At 45.7% G+C, this 16,546-nt stretch overlaps 1 protein-coding gene across 1 annotated transcript in view; it reads right to left on the reverse strand.

Annotated features, from left to right (window-relative positions):
- TMEM45B (transmembrane protein 45B) overlaps positions 1-16,546 on the reverse strand; it is a 34,834-nt gene that overhangs the window by 6,559 nt on the left and 11,729 nt on the right. The window contains exons 2-3 of the mRNA XM_029207183.1: positions 3,355-3,551; positions 955-1,161 (exon numbers count right to left, since the gene is read on the reverse strand). Of these exons, the coding sequence (XP_029063016.1) occupies positions 955-1,161; positions 3,355-3,535 (388 nt within the window). The 5' untranslated portion in view covers positions 3,536-3,551. The remainder of the gene's footprint in view (positions 1-954; positions 1,162-3,354; positions 3,552-16,546) is intronic.

The raw sequence follows: 16,546 nt of genomic DNA on the forward strand, positions 1-16,546 counted from the left end.
GTGACACTAGGGCAACAAACCGATGCAGGGGTGTGTGTGTGTGTGTGTGTGTGTGAGTGTGTGTGTGTATCTGGCACTTAGGAAGTCAGTTTATGTGACACTCTAGGGCAACAAACCGATGCAGGGGTGTGTGTGTGTGTGTGTGTGAGTGTGTGTGTGTGTCTGGCACTTAGGAAGTCAGTTTATGTGACACTAGGGCAACAAACCGATGCAGGGGTGTGTGTGTGTGTGTGAGTGTGTGTGTGTATCTGGCACTTAGGAAGTCAGTTTATGTGACACTCTAGGGCAACAAACCGATGCAGGGGTGTGTGTGTGTGTGTGTGTGTGTGTGTGTGTGTGTGTCAGCGGGTGTCAGCAGCAGAGGATGAATCTTAACATCTCTACCGAATTTGCGGTAGGTAGGTTTCAGTCCAGGATGGGAAGGTGAGATGTTGCTGATTTGTGACCAGTTGTGTGTTTGTACTTGACATTCAGTTTTACCCTCATTCAACCTCTTTTCAGTTCTTCCTGAGGTTCAGAAATCAACGAGGGGTTGGATTACAACATGCTTTCTCTCATCCAGTTAACATGAGTTGCGTTGGGAGATGCGTCCTAGCCACTGGGTGGGAGTCCGGACAGTGACAGCGCAAGGTTGGGGCAGAGCACGGAGAACCTCTCCCCTAAGCAGAGGGTCACCCCCGTGCGTGATGGCACCCTGCCAGTACTTCGTGCGGAGGGCGGGGCGGGCAGGGGGAGCTGGTGCTCTGCCAGCCAGAGCTCTGGCTAAAAGCCTCGTGCTTTCCTGTGCTGCTTTATGGGGCGCACCACCCGTACCGTCCAGAGCACAGGGTCAGGCCCTGTGTGGGTTCTGAAGCTCAGAGACTAGGGTTCTCTGGGGACGGTGATTACATTTGCAATACTTCTGACCTGCTGCGCTCCCGTCCCTCTGAGTCTCCGTCCACACCACCCAGTCACCTTCATTGGAAACTGCCACAGCCATGACCAGTCTGTCCAGCCCCAAGGGGATGTGGGTGATGAGGTAGGTCAGCATGTCCACGAGTCCCGAGACCCCAAAGAACAGGTACATGGTGCTGTGCTGCCAGTTCATGAGCTTCACCCAGTGGTCCTCGTGGGACAGGTGGAGGTGGGGCCCGTCCGGAACAAACTGCTCTGCCAGCATGCCTGCAGGGAAACGGGAGTGGAGGTTAGGGAGGGAAGAACAGCTCCAAGACAAATAGATGGCGAAGTGACCCCGAGTCATGGCGAAGGTGGCCCACGGCTCTGTGGACCTACTCTGCTGCCTCAGATGCAGCTGTTTCAGGATAAAATAAGTATTTGCTGGGGAACCTGTGCAGACATGTTGCCTTTGTTGCCGTTCCTTTGGGGGAGGGGGGAGAAACGGCGATAGGAACGCAGCCACACAGGTCCCCAGGACATTGTCCAGCAGTTGAGATGACAGCAAGGCATTGCCTCTTAAGTGAGAGTGTGGCTGATGCATTCTCTGGGGGTCCCCTCTGCCAAGCGAGCCGTGAGATAAACCTGGAAAGGAACAATTAGGTGGAAAATGATAGAATGCCAGCGAGACACACTGCAGGTGAAGACAGCCGTGGCAAGCCCAGCGACTCCCGGGTGTGTGCTTTTCCTGCGCCCGGGGCGAGCTCGGAGCTGAGGGTCCTTCCCGTGGCGCCCGGCCTCTGTCCCAGACGCTGGGAGAACAAGGCCAAGACCACACCTTGGTGATCCTGGCCACCCTGTAGCTCAGGAGACGGGGCTGGCACACAGGTGAAGCAGTGCCACAGGGCAGCTCTCACTTCTTGGGAGCAAAAGATTCGCCTTTTGCCTGGTGCCCAGAATGTTCTCGGAGCCTAGAATAAGTCCTCCGTGACAACGTTCTGGACCGTTTCCCAAATATTTCTTTCTCAACCCAGATCCCCACCTCGTCTTTTTTTAATTAATATTTATTATTTATTTACTTATTTGGCTGCACCAGGTCTTCGTTGCGGCATGTGGGGTCTTTGTTGCCACGTGTGGGCTCTTGGTTGCGGCATGTGGGATCTAGTTCCCCGACCAGGGGTCAGATGCAGACCCCGTGCATTGGGAGTGCAGAGCCTTAACCACTGGACCACCAGGGAAGTCCCCAGCCCCTTTCTGAATTCATGTACAAAGGATGAAGGTGCTGGTGGAAGCAACCCAGGAAAAGGACGTCCCAGTGACAGGAGAGCAGAAGGCCTCCGAGAGCAGGGACTGTGTCTGTTCCCCCCACCCCACCCCCCCGGCACCCAGACAGCGAGTTCCTGGCACGTGGCAGAGGCCCCAAGAGACCGTTCTTGGATGAGTATTAGTTTTACATAGCAAGGAGGCTAAATATCATTTTTCTAGCTTTTCTAAGGCCAAGTTGATGCTGTCCTTTACTGTTTAAGCCACATGGGCCCTATCATTTCGCAGCTTCAGAGAGACGACAAAGCCTTTCCGATGCCTGGGTGACTGGTGAAGGGGACATTCAGCTAGACTGTGACCTTTGTTCACTCCACGGGGAGCTACTACCCTTGCTTCCGTTCCTTGGAGAAACTGTAGGCCAAAGGGGACAGGTGGCAGAATGTAGCTGCAGGGTGAGCTCCCTCCTCACTCACGTGATGGGCTGGTCCTGACAAGGAATTCTGTCTGCTCTTGACACCGCTTGTTGTTCCGCCAGGGCCACCAGTGGGCTGGATGGCTGTCAGGTGACCATGGGAGTGGGTGGGTTTGTTGGAATGGGGCGCAGTGAAGGAAGGTCGCCCTCAGGCAGCTGTCGGTTGGCTTTTCTCACTCTCTTCCACTGCCTCTCTGACTAGCCTTCCAGCATGAATCCCCATCTCTAAGCACTTGAGATTTGGGGATGGAGGGTACGAGTTGGGTGTTAACCACTCCTGAGATTCTAGTGGAGGGAGACAGCTGGGGGGAAAAAAGATGACTTTTCTAAAACTAAGCTCCGTTTAGTACCTTCTCATAACTCACGTACATGAGCTTAACTCTAATTTGTTCTTATTTTCTCTTTCTCTGTTTTGTCTTTTTCATAAAGTATGTCTTCTATTTCTACAACTTACGCCTGTGTTCCTACAAATTATACCTGTATCCTCCTAGGGCAAAGAATGCTGCAGTCTATGTGGTAGTTTTTCATAGTGTGAAACTTAGAACTATGATGTAAGGTGCTATTAAACTGTCAATGTTACTAAACTCGGTACACAATAGATGCTATGGTAAAATATTTAGTGCCCCAAATTCTTGTTACGTTATCCCTGCCAGTGGAGACATCCATTTTTCACAGGGTCCAGGAAGTGGGTTACGGGTTCTGGGTGTGACAAGGAGATCCCTGGGCCAAATGACCCCCTTCCTTACCGATGACTGAAAATAAAGTTCTGATGGCGGCCTCAGTGACCTCAAGACGCTGATAGTGGTGAGTCAGTCGGCTGCTCTTCCCCTTTTGGTGAAAGTACTTCAGTGGGTACTTCACTGACCACCACAGTCCAACTATCAAGAAGAAGCTCCCTGGGAGAGCGTGGCCCTTGAAATTTGCCATCGGGGTCCCAGGATACCTAAACAATAAAGGGACAGCTGTTAGGTGGCTGAATGGGGAAGACATAAATGGATAATTTGGCAGGAAACACAATCCATGGCCGGGGATTCCGAGCTGTAAGCCATATTGAGAAGGAGCCCCTTATTCTCATAGAATAAGCCTGTGTTACGTCATTGAAGTCTTGTCCGCTCAGTGAGTTACAAGCCCAGGAGAATACCACTGGCCTTGAGGCTTTAGAAACGTGGGTAAAATAGGAGGGAGGAGAAGGAGGTTGGGTAAATACTTCCTGATCTTAGAGTAGAAAAGCCTTTCTAAACATAGAGGTAAAGGAGGGAACTAGAAAAGAGAAAGTCAACTGCATAAACATTTTACATATAAAACACATTAAAAGGCACACCATTTGGGAAAACGTTTGCAATAGCTGTGATAAATGGATATTCCACCACAGAGCCTTTACAAGTTAATAAGAAAAAGACCGTAGAAGAATGGGCAGAAGACACAAACCACATAATTCACAAAATAACACAAATTGATAAACTCACTGTAAAGATAACGCAAGTGAAAAAATATTTTTCACCTAATTTGAAAATTTGAGGGTTTTTATGCAGCCCTCTAAGTATAATTGAATATGGTCATTCAAATTTGGTAAAATGACAGGCTATTCAGCCAGAGATGTGTGGAGAGCCTGTACCAGCCCTTCCATGACTCATTTCTAGGGTTTTCCCTGTTAAATTCCTGGTTGGTCTGCTGCTCACCCCAGCTGTGCATTTCCCCTGCTCATTCCCGAGTGTTCATTTCCATGCTTAGCTTGTGAAGCCAAGCGTTTCTGACCCCCCATCACTGCCCTGAGCTGTGTCTGTTTCCTGGCAGCCGAGCAACTTATTTTCATGGCCAGTACCAGCATATTTAAAAGTCATTGAGGGCTTCCCTGGTGGCGCAGTGGATGAGAGTCCGCCTGCCGATGGAGGGGACACGGGTTCGTGCCCTGGTCCGGGAGGATCCCACATGCCGCGGAACAGCTGGGCCCGCGAGCCATGGCCGCTGAGCCTGCGCGCCCGGAGCCTGTGCTCCGCAACGGGAGAGGCTACTACAGCTAGAGGCCCGCGTACCGCAAAAAAATGTCATTGAGTGAGGGGGACTCTCGTTAGGGTGTGGCCGCAGAACCCACAGCCTTCCACTGTTTAGCTGAACTACTTCATGATATTGCCGCCTCAGCATCCTTTTGTGGGGCCAGTGTCCTGGAGGGGCCTTGAACTGACACCGGCCCCTCCTGTGAGCGTGCCCTTGAAACAGCTGCGGAGTCACAGTGATGGTCTCTTCCACGTCCCAGGGCCTTCCCCCTGGTGGACCCCTTGGATGAGCCCCCTGCAAAACTTACGAGAACCCTGGTCTTTTTGGTTTGAATTGTGCAGTCTGGTTTCCCTGGGAACCCTGAAGCACTCCATCTGTGGACCTTAATAAAGGCGTATGTCCCAGTCTGGCCTCCCTCTGCCTGCACCCTGCCTTGACCTCCCACCCTGTACTCCTCCAGGGCTGTGAGTAGTCAGCCTCTCTATTTCGGTTCTCTTGTGGGCTTTTGTCGGACTGAGGCTCACGATGCGACATCCAACATTCCAGGATCCTTATTGAACAAGTAATTTAACAATCACCACAGCTCAATTTGTTGTCTACCTTTGGTCAATTTCCAGTTCCCTGCAATTGTTGGTTTTGATAATTTTGTCTAGTGCTGTGCTTATATTTTTGCGGGGGGCGGGGTGGGTGTTTTGCAGAAAGGAACTGCCTGTCTCTTTATGCTGCCGTAACTGGAAGGCCTTCTAATTCTTTTTTAATCCTCTACTGAAAAACATTAAAAAAAAAAAAAAAAAGCTCCACTTTTCATTTAATGTTTAACACAGGTCCCTTTCCAGGTCAACCTGTTACACTCCTTTGTTTTCCTAGTCAGAAGTGCAGAAAAACCAGCTTTACAAATCCTCCCTGCCCTTCCCTGTTTTTCTGAGAGGCAGAACCCTAAATGGAGGCACAGTCCTTGTCTGCTTGTGTGGCGTCCATACCAATTTGTCAAGCCTCACCCTTGCCTTTTACCTGGTTAAAAATTCATGCCAGTGGATGGTAGGGCCTGCAGCAAGTCTGAAGAAACTCCTTTTAATTTTCTGGAAGGCTGAGGACGTTGATTTGATGGGGAAGAGGAGCAGGGGAGGTAGATTTCTTCCATTAACAAATTAATAGGTTATTAGATTAGCTACATCATAGAACGTCTAGAGAGATAGGACGGGTCCAGTTTCAAAAAAGGAACAAGACAGTAACTTCAAACAGAACAATAAAAATTTAGACTTCCAATAATTTGGATAATACCATTAGATAAAGTCCCTGAGAAGTCTAGCTTAAAAAATAATTAAAAAATATTAAATAAGAAAGCAAACATTTAAGGGGTGAGTGCCCTTGAATACACAGAATGGTGTGGCCATTGCACAGTGAAATACGTCAATCTACAGAAAAGCCACAGATAGGAAAACATTAGAAAGTGCTTCCACAGAGACAAATTCCCTTATTTTTAATATGTTTACTCTCTTTTAATATTACATGAGATGGAATGGGAGTATGAAGGGAGAATTAAGTGTTTTGAGGGGTAGCAGCTTTGAGTTAAAGCTGGAAACCAAGCAGGCTAGAGGTTTAGGCAACTTTTCATTTCACGTCTGGGGAGATCACTGGAGAAGGAACATTGTCTGAGTAAGGTTTCCCCAGCTTTCCTTGTACTCCTGGTTTTTAACCATTTTCCCCAGTCTGCATTCCCTTTTTTTCATTTAAAGTAATTGAAATGTAAGATAAGGTAGAAGGTGCCAGAGGAAAAGGAGGTGAGAGTGGGGAGCACGGAAAGAGGAGGGAGGGAGAATTGTAGGAGTAGGGGGTGATGGTGCAGAGGAGAGGAGAAACCGTGGTCGGTGCCATTTGCCTGTAGTTAAAAATAAAACGATGTGGTGCCTTTTCTTTTTTAATAAATCCAACATTTCCCCCTATTTTAGATGGGGCAAGTAGGAATTGTGAAGGAAAGGGTGTATGTAGATGAGTGACAGGATCAGAAAAAAGAGCAAGAAAAGAGAATTTTGTTCCTCATGTGCTTCGTCTTTGCAACCTCCAGAATTAGCAGGATCGAGGGCTTGGCATTCATGGCAGGGGAAGAGTTAAAGCCAATTTCCTCAAATTCATGAGGACAGGATACAGATACATAGACTACCAACTACACAGCCTGGATCTCTGCTTAGTTCCAGTCACACCTGTGACTTACGTTATCTTCACCGTGGAATGTTACGTAACCACTAACAAGAATGAATTAGCACTATACCTGCTGTTCTGGGAGGTTTTGCACGAGTTACTGTTGGGGGAGACATGAAAGGTGGAAAAGACTGCTTATAATGCGACCCTGTTTTGTGCAGCAGTGAACGTTCCGCATATCTGTATACACATGTGTACAGGCGTATGATTTGCATGAACGGGGAAAGCAGTGTGGAAGATAATTCGAGGGTATTTCGTGTTCATTGAGCACTTCTGGCTCTGTCTTCTAGGCATGTGGTATGGTTGCACTTTCTGGCCCCCTTGCGGTTGGGTGGGGTCTTGTGAGTTGTGAGCGTAGGTGACGTGTTACTTCTGGGCTGACATGTGTAATTGCCAGTTCAAGACCCCCAGAACAGTCACCTCTCCCTCATCACTACCAGTATTCATGACGGTAGCTCCTCCGTCAGCCTAGATCCCAGAGTGAGGAGACACGGAGCAGAGCCCCAAATCAGCCACGATGAACACATGGCATGAGAAGTAAACGGGAAAGCATCACTGAGCTCCGTGGACCGTTATTATCCAGCAGAACCTAGCCTGTTCTGAATCATACAGCTGTATACTAGGCTAACGTTAACAGGTGGGACACTCAGGCCTTTGTAGTTTTTTTTTTTTTTTAATATTGAAAATCTTTATTAAATCCAGGGAAGAAGTAGTTGTGGTGCCATAAGAATGGCAGAAATTGTACCAAAAAGGTGCCAAAGACAATTGTGGTAAATTCTCTCTGAGCTGCCCTGACGCGTCACCTCCTTTCCTACCTGATGTCACATAGATGCATTTTCTCTCTTGAAATGGTTCTTCCAGCCCCACCTTACTGTCCTGCCTAAAAAGACAACCTAATTGGAATTCAGGCACCCAGGGGTCTGTTACATTGCAGGGCAAACCTGGAGGTCCATTTCTCGAGTCCAGTAGTTCTCTGTGGGGTACCGTTTGTCTGAAGATTGATTGATTGATTGATGGCTGCGTTGGGTCTTCGCTGCTGTGAGCGGGCTTTCTCTGGTTGCGGCGAGCAGGGGCCACTCTCCGTGGCAGTGCTTCTCCTTGCGGTGGCTTCTCTTGTTGCATAGCACGGACTCTAGGCACGCGGGCTCAGTAGTTGTGGCGCACGGGCTTAGCTGCTCCGCGGCATGTGGGATCTTCCCGGGCCAGGGCTCGAACCCGTGTCCCCTGCGTTGGCAGGCGGACTCTTAACCACTGCGCCACCTGGGGAGCCCTGCTGATGTTTTTGACGGTTACCGAGCGGCTGGTGGTGGTGTTACTGGCATCTGGTGGGCGGAGACCAGCCACTAGACATGACATCTTACAGCGCACAGGACAGTCCCCCACAGCAACAGATGTGCAGTCCTGAGCTCCTAGTGATGGGGTTGTGAGGCCCTGCTGAATTCGAGGTCAGCTTCCTATTCTCCTTTTTTCTGGAAGGAAATAGAAATTAGGCTGCCTGCCTTTCTCTGTTATTTATGCCAGGGTGTTCTTCTCCCTTCAGAACTTTACGGAGTATAAGCCCACTTCCCTAACAGTTTTTTTCTTGGCTGTCCATATCCTTTTGTTTTTTGTTTTTGTTTTTTTAAATAACAGCTTTATTGAGATATAATTCACATATCATACAATTTACCTAAAGTGTAAAATTCAGTGACTTTTGAGTATATTCACTGAGTTGTGCAACCATCGCCACAGTCAATTTTATAATATTTTCATCACCCCCAAAAGAAACCTTTCACCCATCAGTCACTCCGTTTCCCCCAATCCTCCCTCCTGTCCCCCACAGCCCGAGGCAGCCACTAATCTACTTTATAGATTTGCCTATTCTGGACATTTCATATAAATTGAATCATACAGTGTGTGGTCTTTTGTGCTGGCCTCTTTCACTTAGCATGTTTTCAAGGTTCATCCCTGTTTTCCAAAGTGGCTGCATCACTTTACAATCCCACCGACAATGTATGAAGGTTCCAGTTTTTCTACATCCTTACCAACACTTAATTATGTCCATCTTTTTTAGTTCAGCCATCCTAGTGGGTGTGAAGTGGTAGCTCATTGTTTTGTTCCATTTTGCTTCCCTAATGATTAGTGATGTGGAGCATCTTTTCATGCACTTATTGGGCATTTGTATATCTTCTTTGGAGAAATGCCTGTTCACATCCATTGCTCATCTTAAGTTGGGTTATTTGTCTTTTTATTGTTGGGTTGTAATAGTTCTTTATATATTATAGATACAAGTCCTGTATCAGATACATGATTTGGAAATATTTTCTCCCTTTCTGTGGGTTGTCTTTCTTTATTGTGTCCTTTGAAGCACAGAAGCTTTGAATTTTGATGAAATCCAGTTTATCTTTTTTCTTCTTGTTTGTACTTTCTGTGTCATATCTAGGAAACCACTGCTTAACTCACCATCATGAAGATTCACTCCTATGTTTTCTTCTAATATTTTTATAACTTTTGCTCTTATGTTTATGTCTTTGATCCATTTTAGTTAACTTTTTAGGTACGGATCCAACTTTATCCTTTTGCATATCTAGTCATCCCAGCCATTTGTCGCAAAGTTTCTTCTTTCCCCCATTGAATTGTCTTGGTGGCCTTGTCTCCCCTTTTACTCTTGAAAATGGATTTCATCAATCTTCAGGGGAGGGCTTTGCCTATAATAATGTCAAACTGTGGTGAAGAAAGAGTAATTTAGCTATTGTGACACATATATTAACTATTTTAATAGAGTGTTGGGACAGTAAAGGGAGGACTCCAGTTCAGCCTGAGGGAAAGAGGAGGAAGATTACAGAGGGAAGTGTCACTGAAGCTTCCTTGAAAAACAGGTAAACACAGGTCCTATGCGTGGAGTTCTAGGCAGAGCAGACAGCACATGCAAAGGCTGAGAGACAGCTGCAGCTAATCATCTCTGTGGCTGGGTGGAGCTGCTCACTGTTTCTGCCCTGCCATCCCCACCGTCTTTACCGAAAAGACCAGGTGGCTTTCTCTTCCATGGGGGGAATGCATTAAGCCTCGAAATTCGATTGGGAATGGAAAAAGACAGTCTACTTAAAAAAGTCAAAGACCTTGGCTGAGTCCTATAAACTCGCTGAATCTCAGTACCCCTCCTTCTAAAAAGGGACATTAATGTCTACCTCACAGGGATCTTGTGAGGGTTAACTGAAAATGTCCAGCAGCTCACTAGAACAAGTGTGTAATAAATGTCAGTTTCCTCTCTTCTCTGGTGCTCTTATACCCATTCCCGCAGTCCATGGGGGAGAAACCTGGGCTTCTCTCTTAGGAGAAGTAAATGATTGAACCAAAGCTGCTGTCCTTTGCTTTGAGCGGCTGACCCTAAGGTGGGGAAATCACTGTTGAACCTTTACCTCACCTTGGAGAGGGCGGTGGTTGAGTGTATTTTTTTTTTAATGGGAACAGGAAGTGTGTTTGGTCAGTAGGGAACAGGTTATGGGAAGAATATGGCATATTCTTTTACTGCAGAACATGGTTTTTATACTTTTTGAATCTGTCCTTGCCAACGGAAACACTCAGATGGTTTCTGGTCTGCGTTTACTTTGGAATACAACCAACCGTGCCTGACTCAGCTTTCTGTTCCTCTGCAAATAACAAGGTTGATACCCCTTGTTGTTCTATGAGCTGCTTGTTAATAGAATGTGGAAGAAGCACAAGGTGCAGTGTTGAAAGTTCCAACAGGCTGATGTGACCATGGCTTAGTCCTGAACTTCAGGCACGGTGTATCCCTGCTCTACACTAGCCTGAGAGGCCTTAAGCAACTCTGAAGTCCATCACTCGTCTTCAGATTTTGACAGCTACTGTGTCATTGTTATTTTCTCTGTGGGGCGGGTCCTTGAACAGCATGGTCAGAAGGAGTAAGACCGGAATGAGTCTGAACCTTGTTCTGGCATGAATTCATGATGATATGGAAAAGATCACCACGAACAAGAGCTCAGTGACCTCCCAGCTCGGTTGGGTTCCTAAACAAAAGATGTTCTCATTTCTGCTTCCTGCCCCCCGCCCCCGCCACGTGCACCTGTGAAATACTAGAGTCAATGCTGCGTGCTGAGTAAATAATCAAATGAATAAGAAGGGATCCCTCCCGTCAGGGAGTTTATAATCCAGCAGGGAGCTATATACTTGTGAAAAATTGAACATCATGAGATATACTGACAGCAGTGCTTGGGGACATGAGTAGAAAGTGAATAACTTTCACCGGAGAATCTGAGAAGGCTTCACGGAGGGGGCTGGCATTGGATCTGGGCGTTTCTCGATTGCCTCTTTCAAACTCTTAAGAATTAGGCGATCTTACTGGAATCTTGAATTAAGGACTGAAGAACAAATCTAGGCTAAGTTCCATTATTTCTCAAGCTCTAATAAAGAACTTTGGCCTCTGAGTCAGAAGACCTGGGTTCTAGTCCAGGCTTTGCTGTGAACTTACTCTATGATCTTGAGCACGATACGTAAGCTCTCAGGATTTTCTTGTTTGTTAAATGGGTATAGTTTGGAAGAGGTAACCTCCATGGCCCTTCCTAGTTCTAAAATCCCTCTTCTGAAATGAAAAATGAAAAGGAATTAGAGCAGGTTGAGTCATGGCAAGGGAAAATGGAACTCAGGTTATGGATGTCAACAACAGAGATGCAGTTACCAGTTGCCACTTCAGCATATGTTAGAGTGAAAGGGGCATCTCTGGACTTGAATGGTTGGCTTATTTTCCAAGCAACAAGCAAAAAAGTTTAGTATATTTCCCTTCGTTCCCTACTTTCTGCTTCACTAGCAGCCCTTCTTGCCATGTGCAAGTCTTCCTCCGTCTCCCGTAGACTAGTCTTTGAAAACGCATAGCTTCCCTTAAACCTGAGTTCAGCCAACTCCAGGTCAACCTTTTCTCTCATTCTGTTAACACTGAGAATGGAATATTTCCTGCCAGGTCAGTAAACGAAGGATGTCACCGTGGTCAGCGATTGCAGCCACCACCAGACGTGAGCTGTTGAGCCCTGAGGGGACTCAGGATGAGAAAACACAGGATACTGGCCCCAGATAGCTGAGGTGCACATCAAAGGAATGATTTCAGTGAGCTCAGACTCTTGCATCTTCCCATCCATAGAAAAGCGCTAAATTCCTTAACTTGGGATATCTGGTTTTCTTTAATTTACAATAATTGTTTGACGTTCATGCTACCTGCCATTTGTTGCAAAACTCCTATATATCCTAGCTCCCCCCTCACCTCCTTGGAGCACTTCTCTCAGGGTTACTTGAGATGCTGCCTCGTGGGCTTGAAGTGCTAAAAATTCCCACCAAATAAAACGTAACTCACAACTTCTAGGTTGTGAATATTTTTTAAGTTGACAACATCATTGAGACTAAGGCATCATCACCTCAATTTCCTCTCCTTCACCTACAAATTCATACATACCCACACCCATTCTTCTCCTCAGACTCACCCCTCCTCTCATGGACCATCCTCCGTCTGTGCTTCTGATTTCATCCTCACCTGTGCCCTCTGGGCCTCGTTCTGTCGATGTGAACTTCTCTCACCCTTTATAGCCTTTTCCCCTTCGACTATGACCAGGCCCAAGACTTTTTCACACAAAATAATAACAGAAAAAGGAAAAAGAACAACCGTGTGTCCTTCCTATTTACTATTTCAATCATAAGAATAATACAGCTAATGTATATAAAAGGTACAAAGAATAATTTAACAGCTGTGTCCCACGAGCCAACTTAAGAAATAAAACATTCCTAACATCCTTGGGGCTTCCTATTCGTTGACCCCTCCACCCCTCCTTTTTTTTTTTTTTTTTTTTTGGCCGTGCCATGCGGCATGTGGGATCTTAGTTCCCTGACCAGGGATTGAACCCATGCCCCCTGCAGTGGAAGCGTGGAGTCTTAAACACTGGACTGCCAGAGAAATCCCCCATTGACCCCTCCTTGACCATCTCCCCCTACTTCCCCCTGAGAAGCAACCATCATCATGAATTGTGTGTTTAGCATTCACTTCTTTCTGCTTTACTATATACTGCATACATTTACTATGTACATTATCTCCAAGCAACATACAATTTTGCAAAATTTTACGCTTTATATATATTGTCAAAATATGTGGATCTTTGGGGAGAGGGATAAATTGGGAGATTGGGATTGACATATACACACTACTGCATATAACATAGATAACTAATAAGGACCTGCTGTATAGCACAGGGAACTCTACCCAATGCTCTGTGATGACCTATATGGGAAAAGAATCTTAAAAAGAGTGGATATATGTATATGTATAACTGATTCACTTTGCTGTACACCTGAAACTAACACAACATTGTGAATCAACTATACTCCAATAACAATTAAAAAACAGAAAACATGTAGATCTTTTCCTCATCATCTCACCCAGTTAGTAGCCAATAAATAACTTTGATAATTATTTGTAGATAATTAAAAACAACCTTTAATATTAAAAATTACTTGAGAAGTCATTAATTATTGAACTCAATTACCACTTGAATGACATTTTCTTTGGATAGAAAGGAATTTGGGTGGTTTTGTGTAATGCAATCAGATATTGTCAACATCAGTTAGGTTTCTTGAAAAAAACCTGGAAAGACAATTGCTGACTCCATTTGGTCCTCCCTCTTCACCACCACACTGAAATTGTATTCAAATGCCCTCTGTATTGTTTCATCCAATGGAAATCTCTAAAATAGTATCTAATAGACCTCTCTTCTGTTCCCGAGGCTACTCTGTAGTTGACACTGTCAACTAGTCACTTATCTTTGATATTATCTATGCCCTTTGGCTTTTGTAATGCATCTCTCCTGGCTCTCTCTGCTCATCTGCCATAACCTTCTTCCTCTCCTTTAACACAAGCAGCCTTGGGTCCATTTTATGTGTCTTCTTGTCTCAAGAACTCACACCTACCCACGGTTCATCTTCCACCTTCCACGTGCACGCTGATGACGCAGGGACTCTGGCCCTGACCGCTGAAATTTCAGACTCGCATATCTAACCACCTGCTGAACGGACAGACATGAATGGAAACACAAAGCTGCTTCTTGGACACCTCAGAGTCAACATGTCCCAAACTGAATTCCCCATCTTCCTTCCCCACCAGATCAGCTTCTCTTCTGTATCCCAAACTCAGGTAATGGCTTAGCATCCAGTCATTCTCAAAGCCAGAATCCTGGGAGGGGGTGGTCATCCTAGATTCTTCTTTGTCCTTTGCTCTGCCCTGCAGTGTCCCAGTTCCCCGAGAGACTAGACATTCTGCTTATTTTGCTTCCCCAAATTTTCTGGTGTTCTCCCTTCTCCTTTGCTTCCTACAGCAGTGATCTCATTTAGGCTCTTGTGGTCTTTTGCCTGGACTACTGCACCCCCTCTAGTCCTCCCGTCCATAAATCCTTCCACTCTGCAGCCACCGTCACCTACTTACAGTGTGAATCTGACTACAACACGACAGAATTTAGAATATTTCTTCGACTAACCACCTCATGGATTTGCATTGCGTGTCCCCAGGTCTTGGCTGTTGGTGTGTGTATCCAGCTTCATCACCCATTTCTCCCCACCACGACCTTTAAAGTATGCACTTGACCTGTGCTATTCCCTCCCCCTAGTATGTCGTTCTCATTTCCTCTTCACCTGGCTTACCTTTACTCAGTTTTCAAAAGGTGGGCTTATCTCCTCTGGAAAGCCTTCTGGAACCTCCAGGTCGGGCTATGTGCTCCACCTCTGTGCTACCATACTACCTCAGACATCTTGATTTTTATCACTTACCGTGTCATATTAAAATTACACATTTACACGTCTTACTAGACTATAGCTCCTCAAGAGCAGAGACCTTATCTGCTTCATCTTCAACTTCCCATGGCTTAGCACAGGCCTTAACATACAATTATAGTTCCTGGTCTGAACTGAACTGATGCAACTTAGCTTTGATCCTGAATCGTAGGGAAACTATCTCCTAATCCAGGCATTAAGAAGGTTGCTGGTACCATTGCTTTTCCATATAATTTTTCAGCCTAGATAAGTGCTTACAAGAACATCTTACAAGTGCTGTGCCTCTTTGGCTGGTGTGGGGAAGCCCCTTCTCCCAAAGGAATATCTGATCTTACAGGTCCAATATGGCATACCGTTCTAGAGTGTCAGTTTCACCAAAAGATTTTTGGAAAGAGATGTGTTTTGAGGTAGCCTATTTTTTTTTTTTTTTTTTTTTTTTTTTTGGCATTAAGAGAGGCTTCACCTTACGCCAGGCTGTTCCTTGCTAAGCCTCTGTGTCGAGGGAGCACATGTTCTATGGTGAGTGGTAGTGTTTAATAAACACTAATCTACAGGTCACTGTATTACGCTGTAGCCTAGTTCTTGTTCTAGAGCCTTCCATATAAAAATAAACAACCCCAGTGAGACCAAAGCATAGAAATGATCTCAAAAACAGGCAGAAGAGAGAGATTTTTCCTCCTGGGCTGAGTGAGGTTTGAAAAGGTGTCTGCCTCAGGCAGGGTAGGTCTTCAGAAATTAGTACACCACCGTGCTTTGTACAAAATATGCCAGGTGGTAGATAAAGGAAGGGGAGGGAAGGTAGGAGAACAATGTTAGAACCAAACAAAGAGAAGGTTTGGGTCAAAGTGGGGACCAGATCAGGGAGAGTGGAAGGAAGTGAGGGACAGGACAGCAAGGCACAGAGCACGAGGAGGGAAAAGAGTCAAACAGAACTGTGGCTACAGATGGGATGGAGGTGGGGTGTCTGCCAAAAACCCAAGAAACCATTACATCTTTAGTAAGGTGATAAGGGGGCGTTTTCACCCCTGGAAATTCTACCTGGAGTCCTGAGTTTGAGATCTTCCCAGTCTGGGTTCTGACAGCTGTTTCAGACATCAGATTTGAGAATGAGGTAGAATCCTCTCAGAGGGAGTGACAAAAAGATGCAAAAGGAACAGAGGAAACAGCAAGGGGACAAGTACGAAGGGCTAATTTAAAATGGATAATGGGGAAAAAACCCAATAAATTGACAAAGGAAAAAATAAATTTAAAAAATGGATAATGGAGTCAATTTAATTCAAGCCATGTGTATTCAGTGCCTGTTATGTATCAGGCATTGTTCTGGGGGTGGAGGATCAGAGGTAAGACTGCGCCCCAGCCTTCAAGGAGTTTGCAGGCTTCTTTGAAGGTGTCTGAGAAGGAAAAGCCAACAGTAGAAAATCCAGTATCTAATGCTTTCACCTTCCAGTTAAGAGGTCTTTGAAAGCTAAACCAAGAATCATTCCTGTACCATTTCTGTTACCTGGTGCTATAAAGCTTTCTCAGCATTAAAAAAAAAAAAAGAGTGACAAATCTGCCCCAAGTTTTGATTGTCACATGTCAGGCTGCACAAGGGGAAAAGGATATGGATTTGGAGAGTGACCTTCAAGGGCAGAAACTCTGTCCCCAGATCTATCACCAAGACATCCTCCAGAGGTATTAGGAAAATATCTTCCCAATATAACCTCCTAAAGAAAAATACTAGGCTAATATACTTTTCCATCATAATTAAATCTTCTCCCAAATGACCTACTAAGACAAACACTATCCTGATACGGAACTTCTCCAAAAGCCCTAATTTATCCTGGATTAATAAGTATTTCCTTGTAGGTGGGTAATGAATGTTTTGCAAATGGTTATTACAAAACAATTACTCATACATGTGCTCAGAGGACTTTCATTGCCCTAGGATCTCAAACTTTTTTTTTT

The sequence above is a fragment of the Monodon monoceros genome, unplaced genomic scaffold (genome assembly GCF_005190385.1).
Source record: "Monodon monoceros isolate NGI ecotype Baffin Bay Population unplaced genomic scaffold, NGI_Narwhal_1 Super_Scaffold_7, whole genome shotgun sequence".
Classification (NCBI taxonomy): domain Eukaryota; kingdom Metazoa; phylum Chordata; class Mammalia; order Artiodactyla; family Monodontidae; genus Monodon; species Monodon monoceros.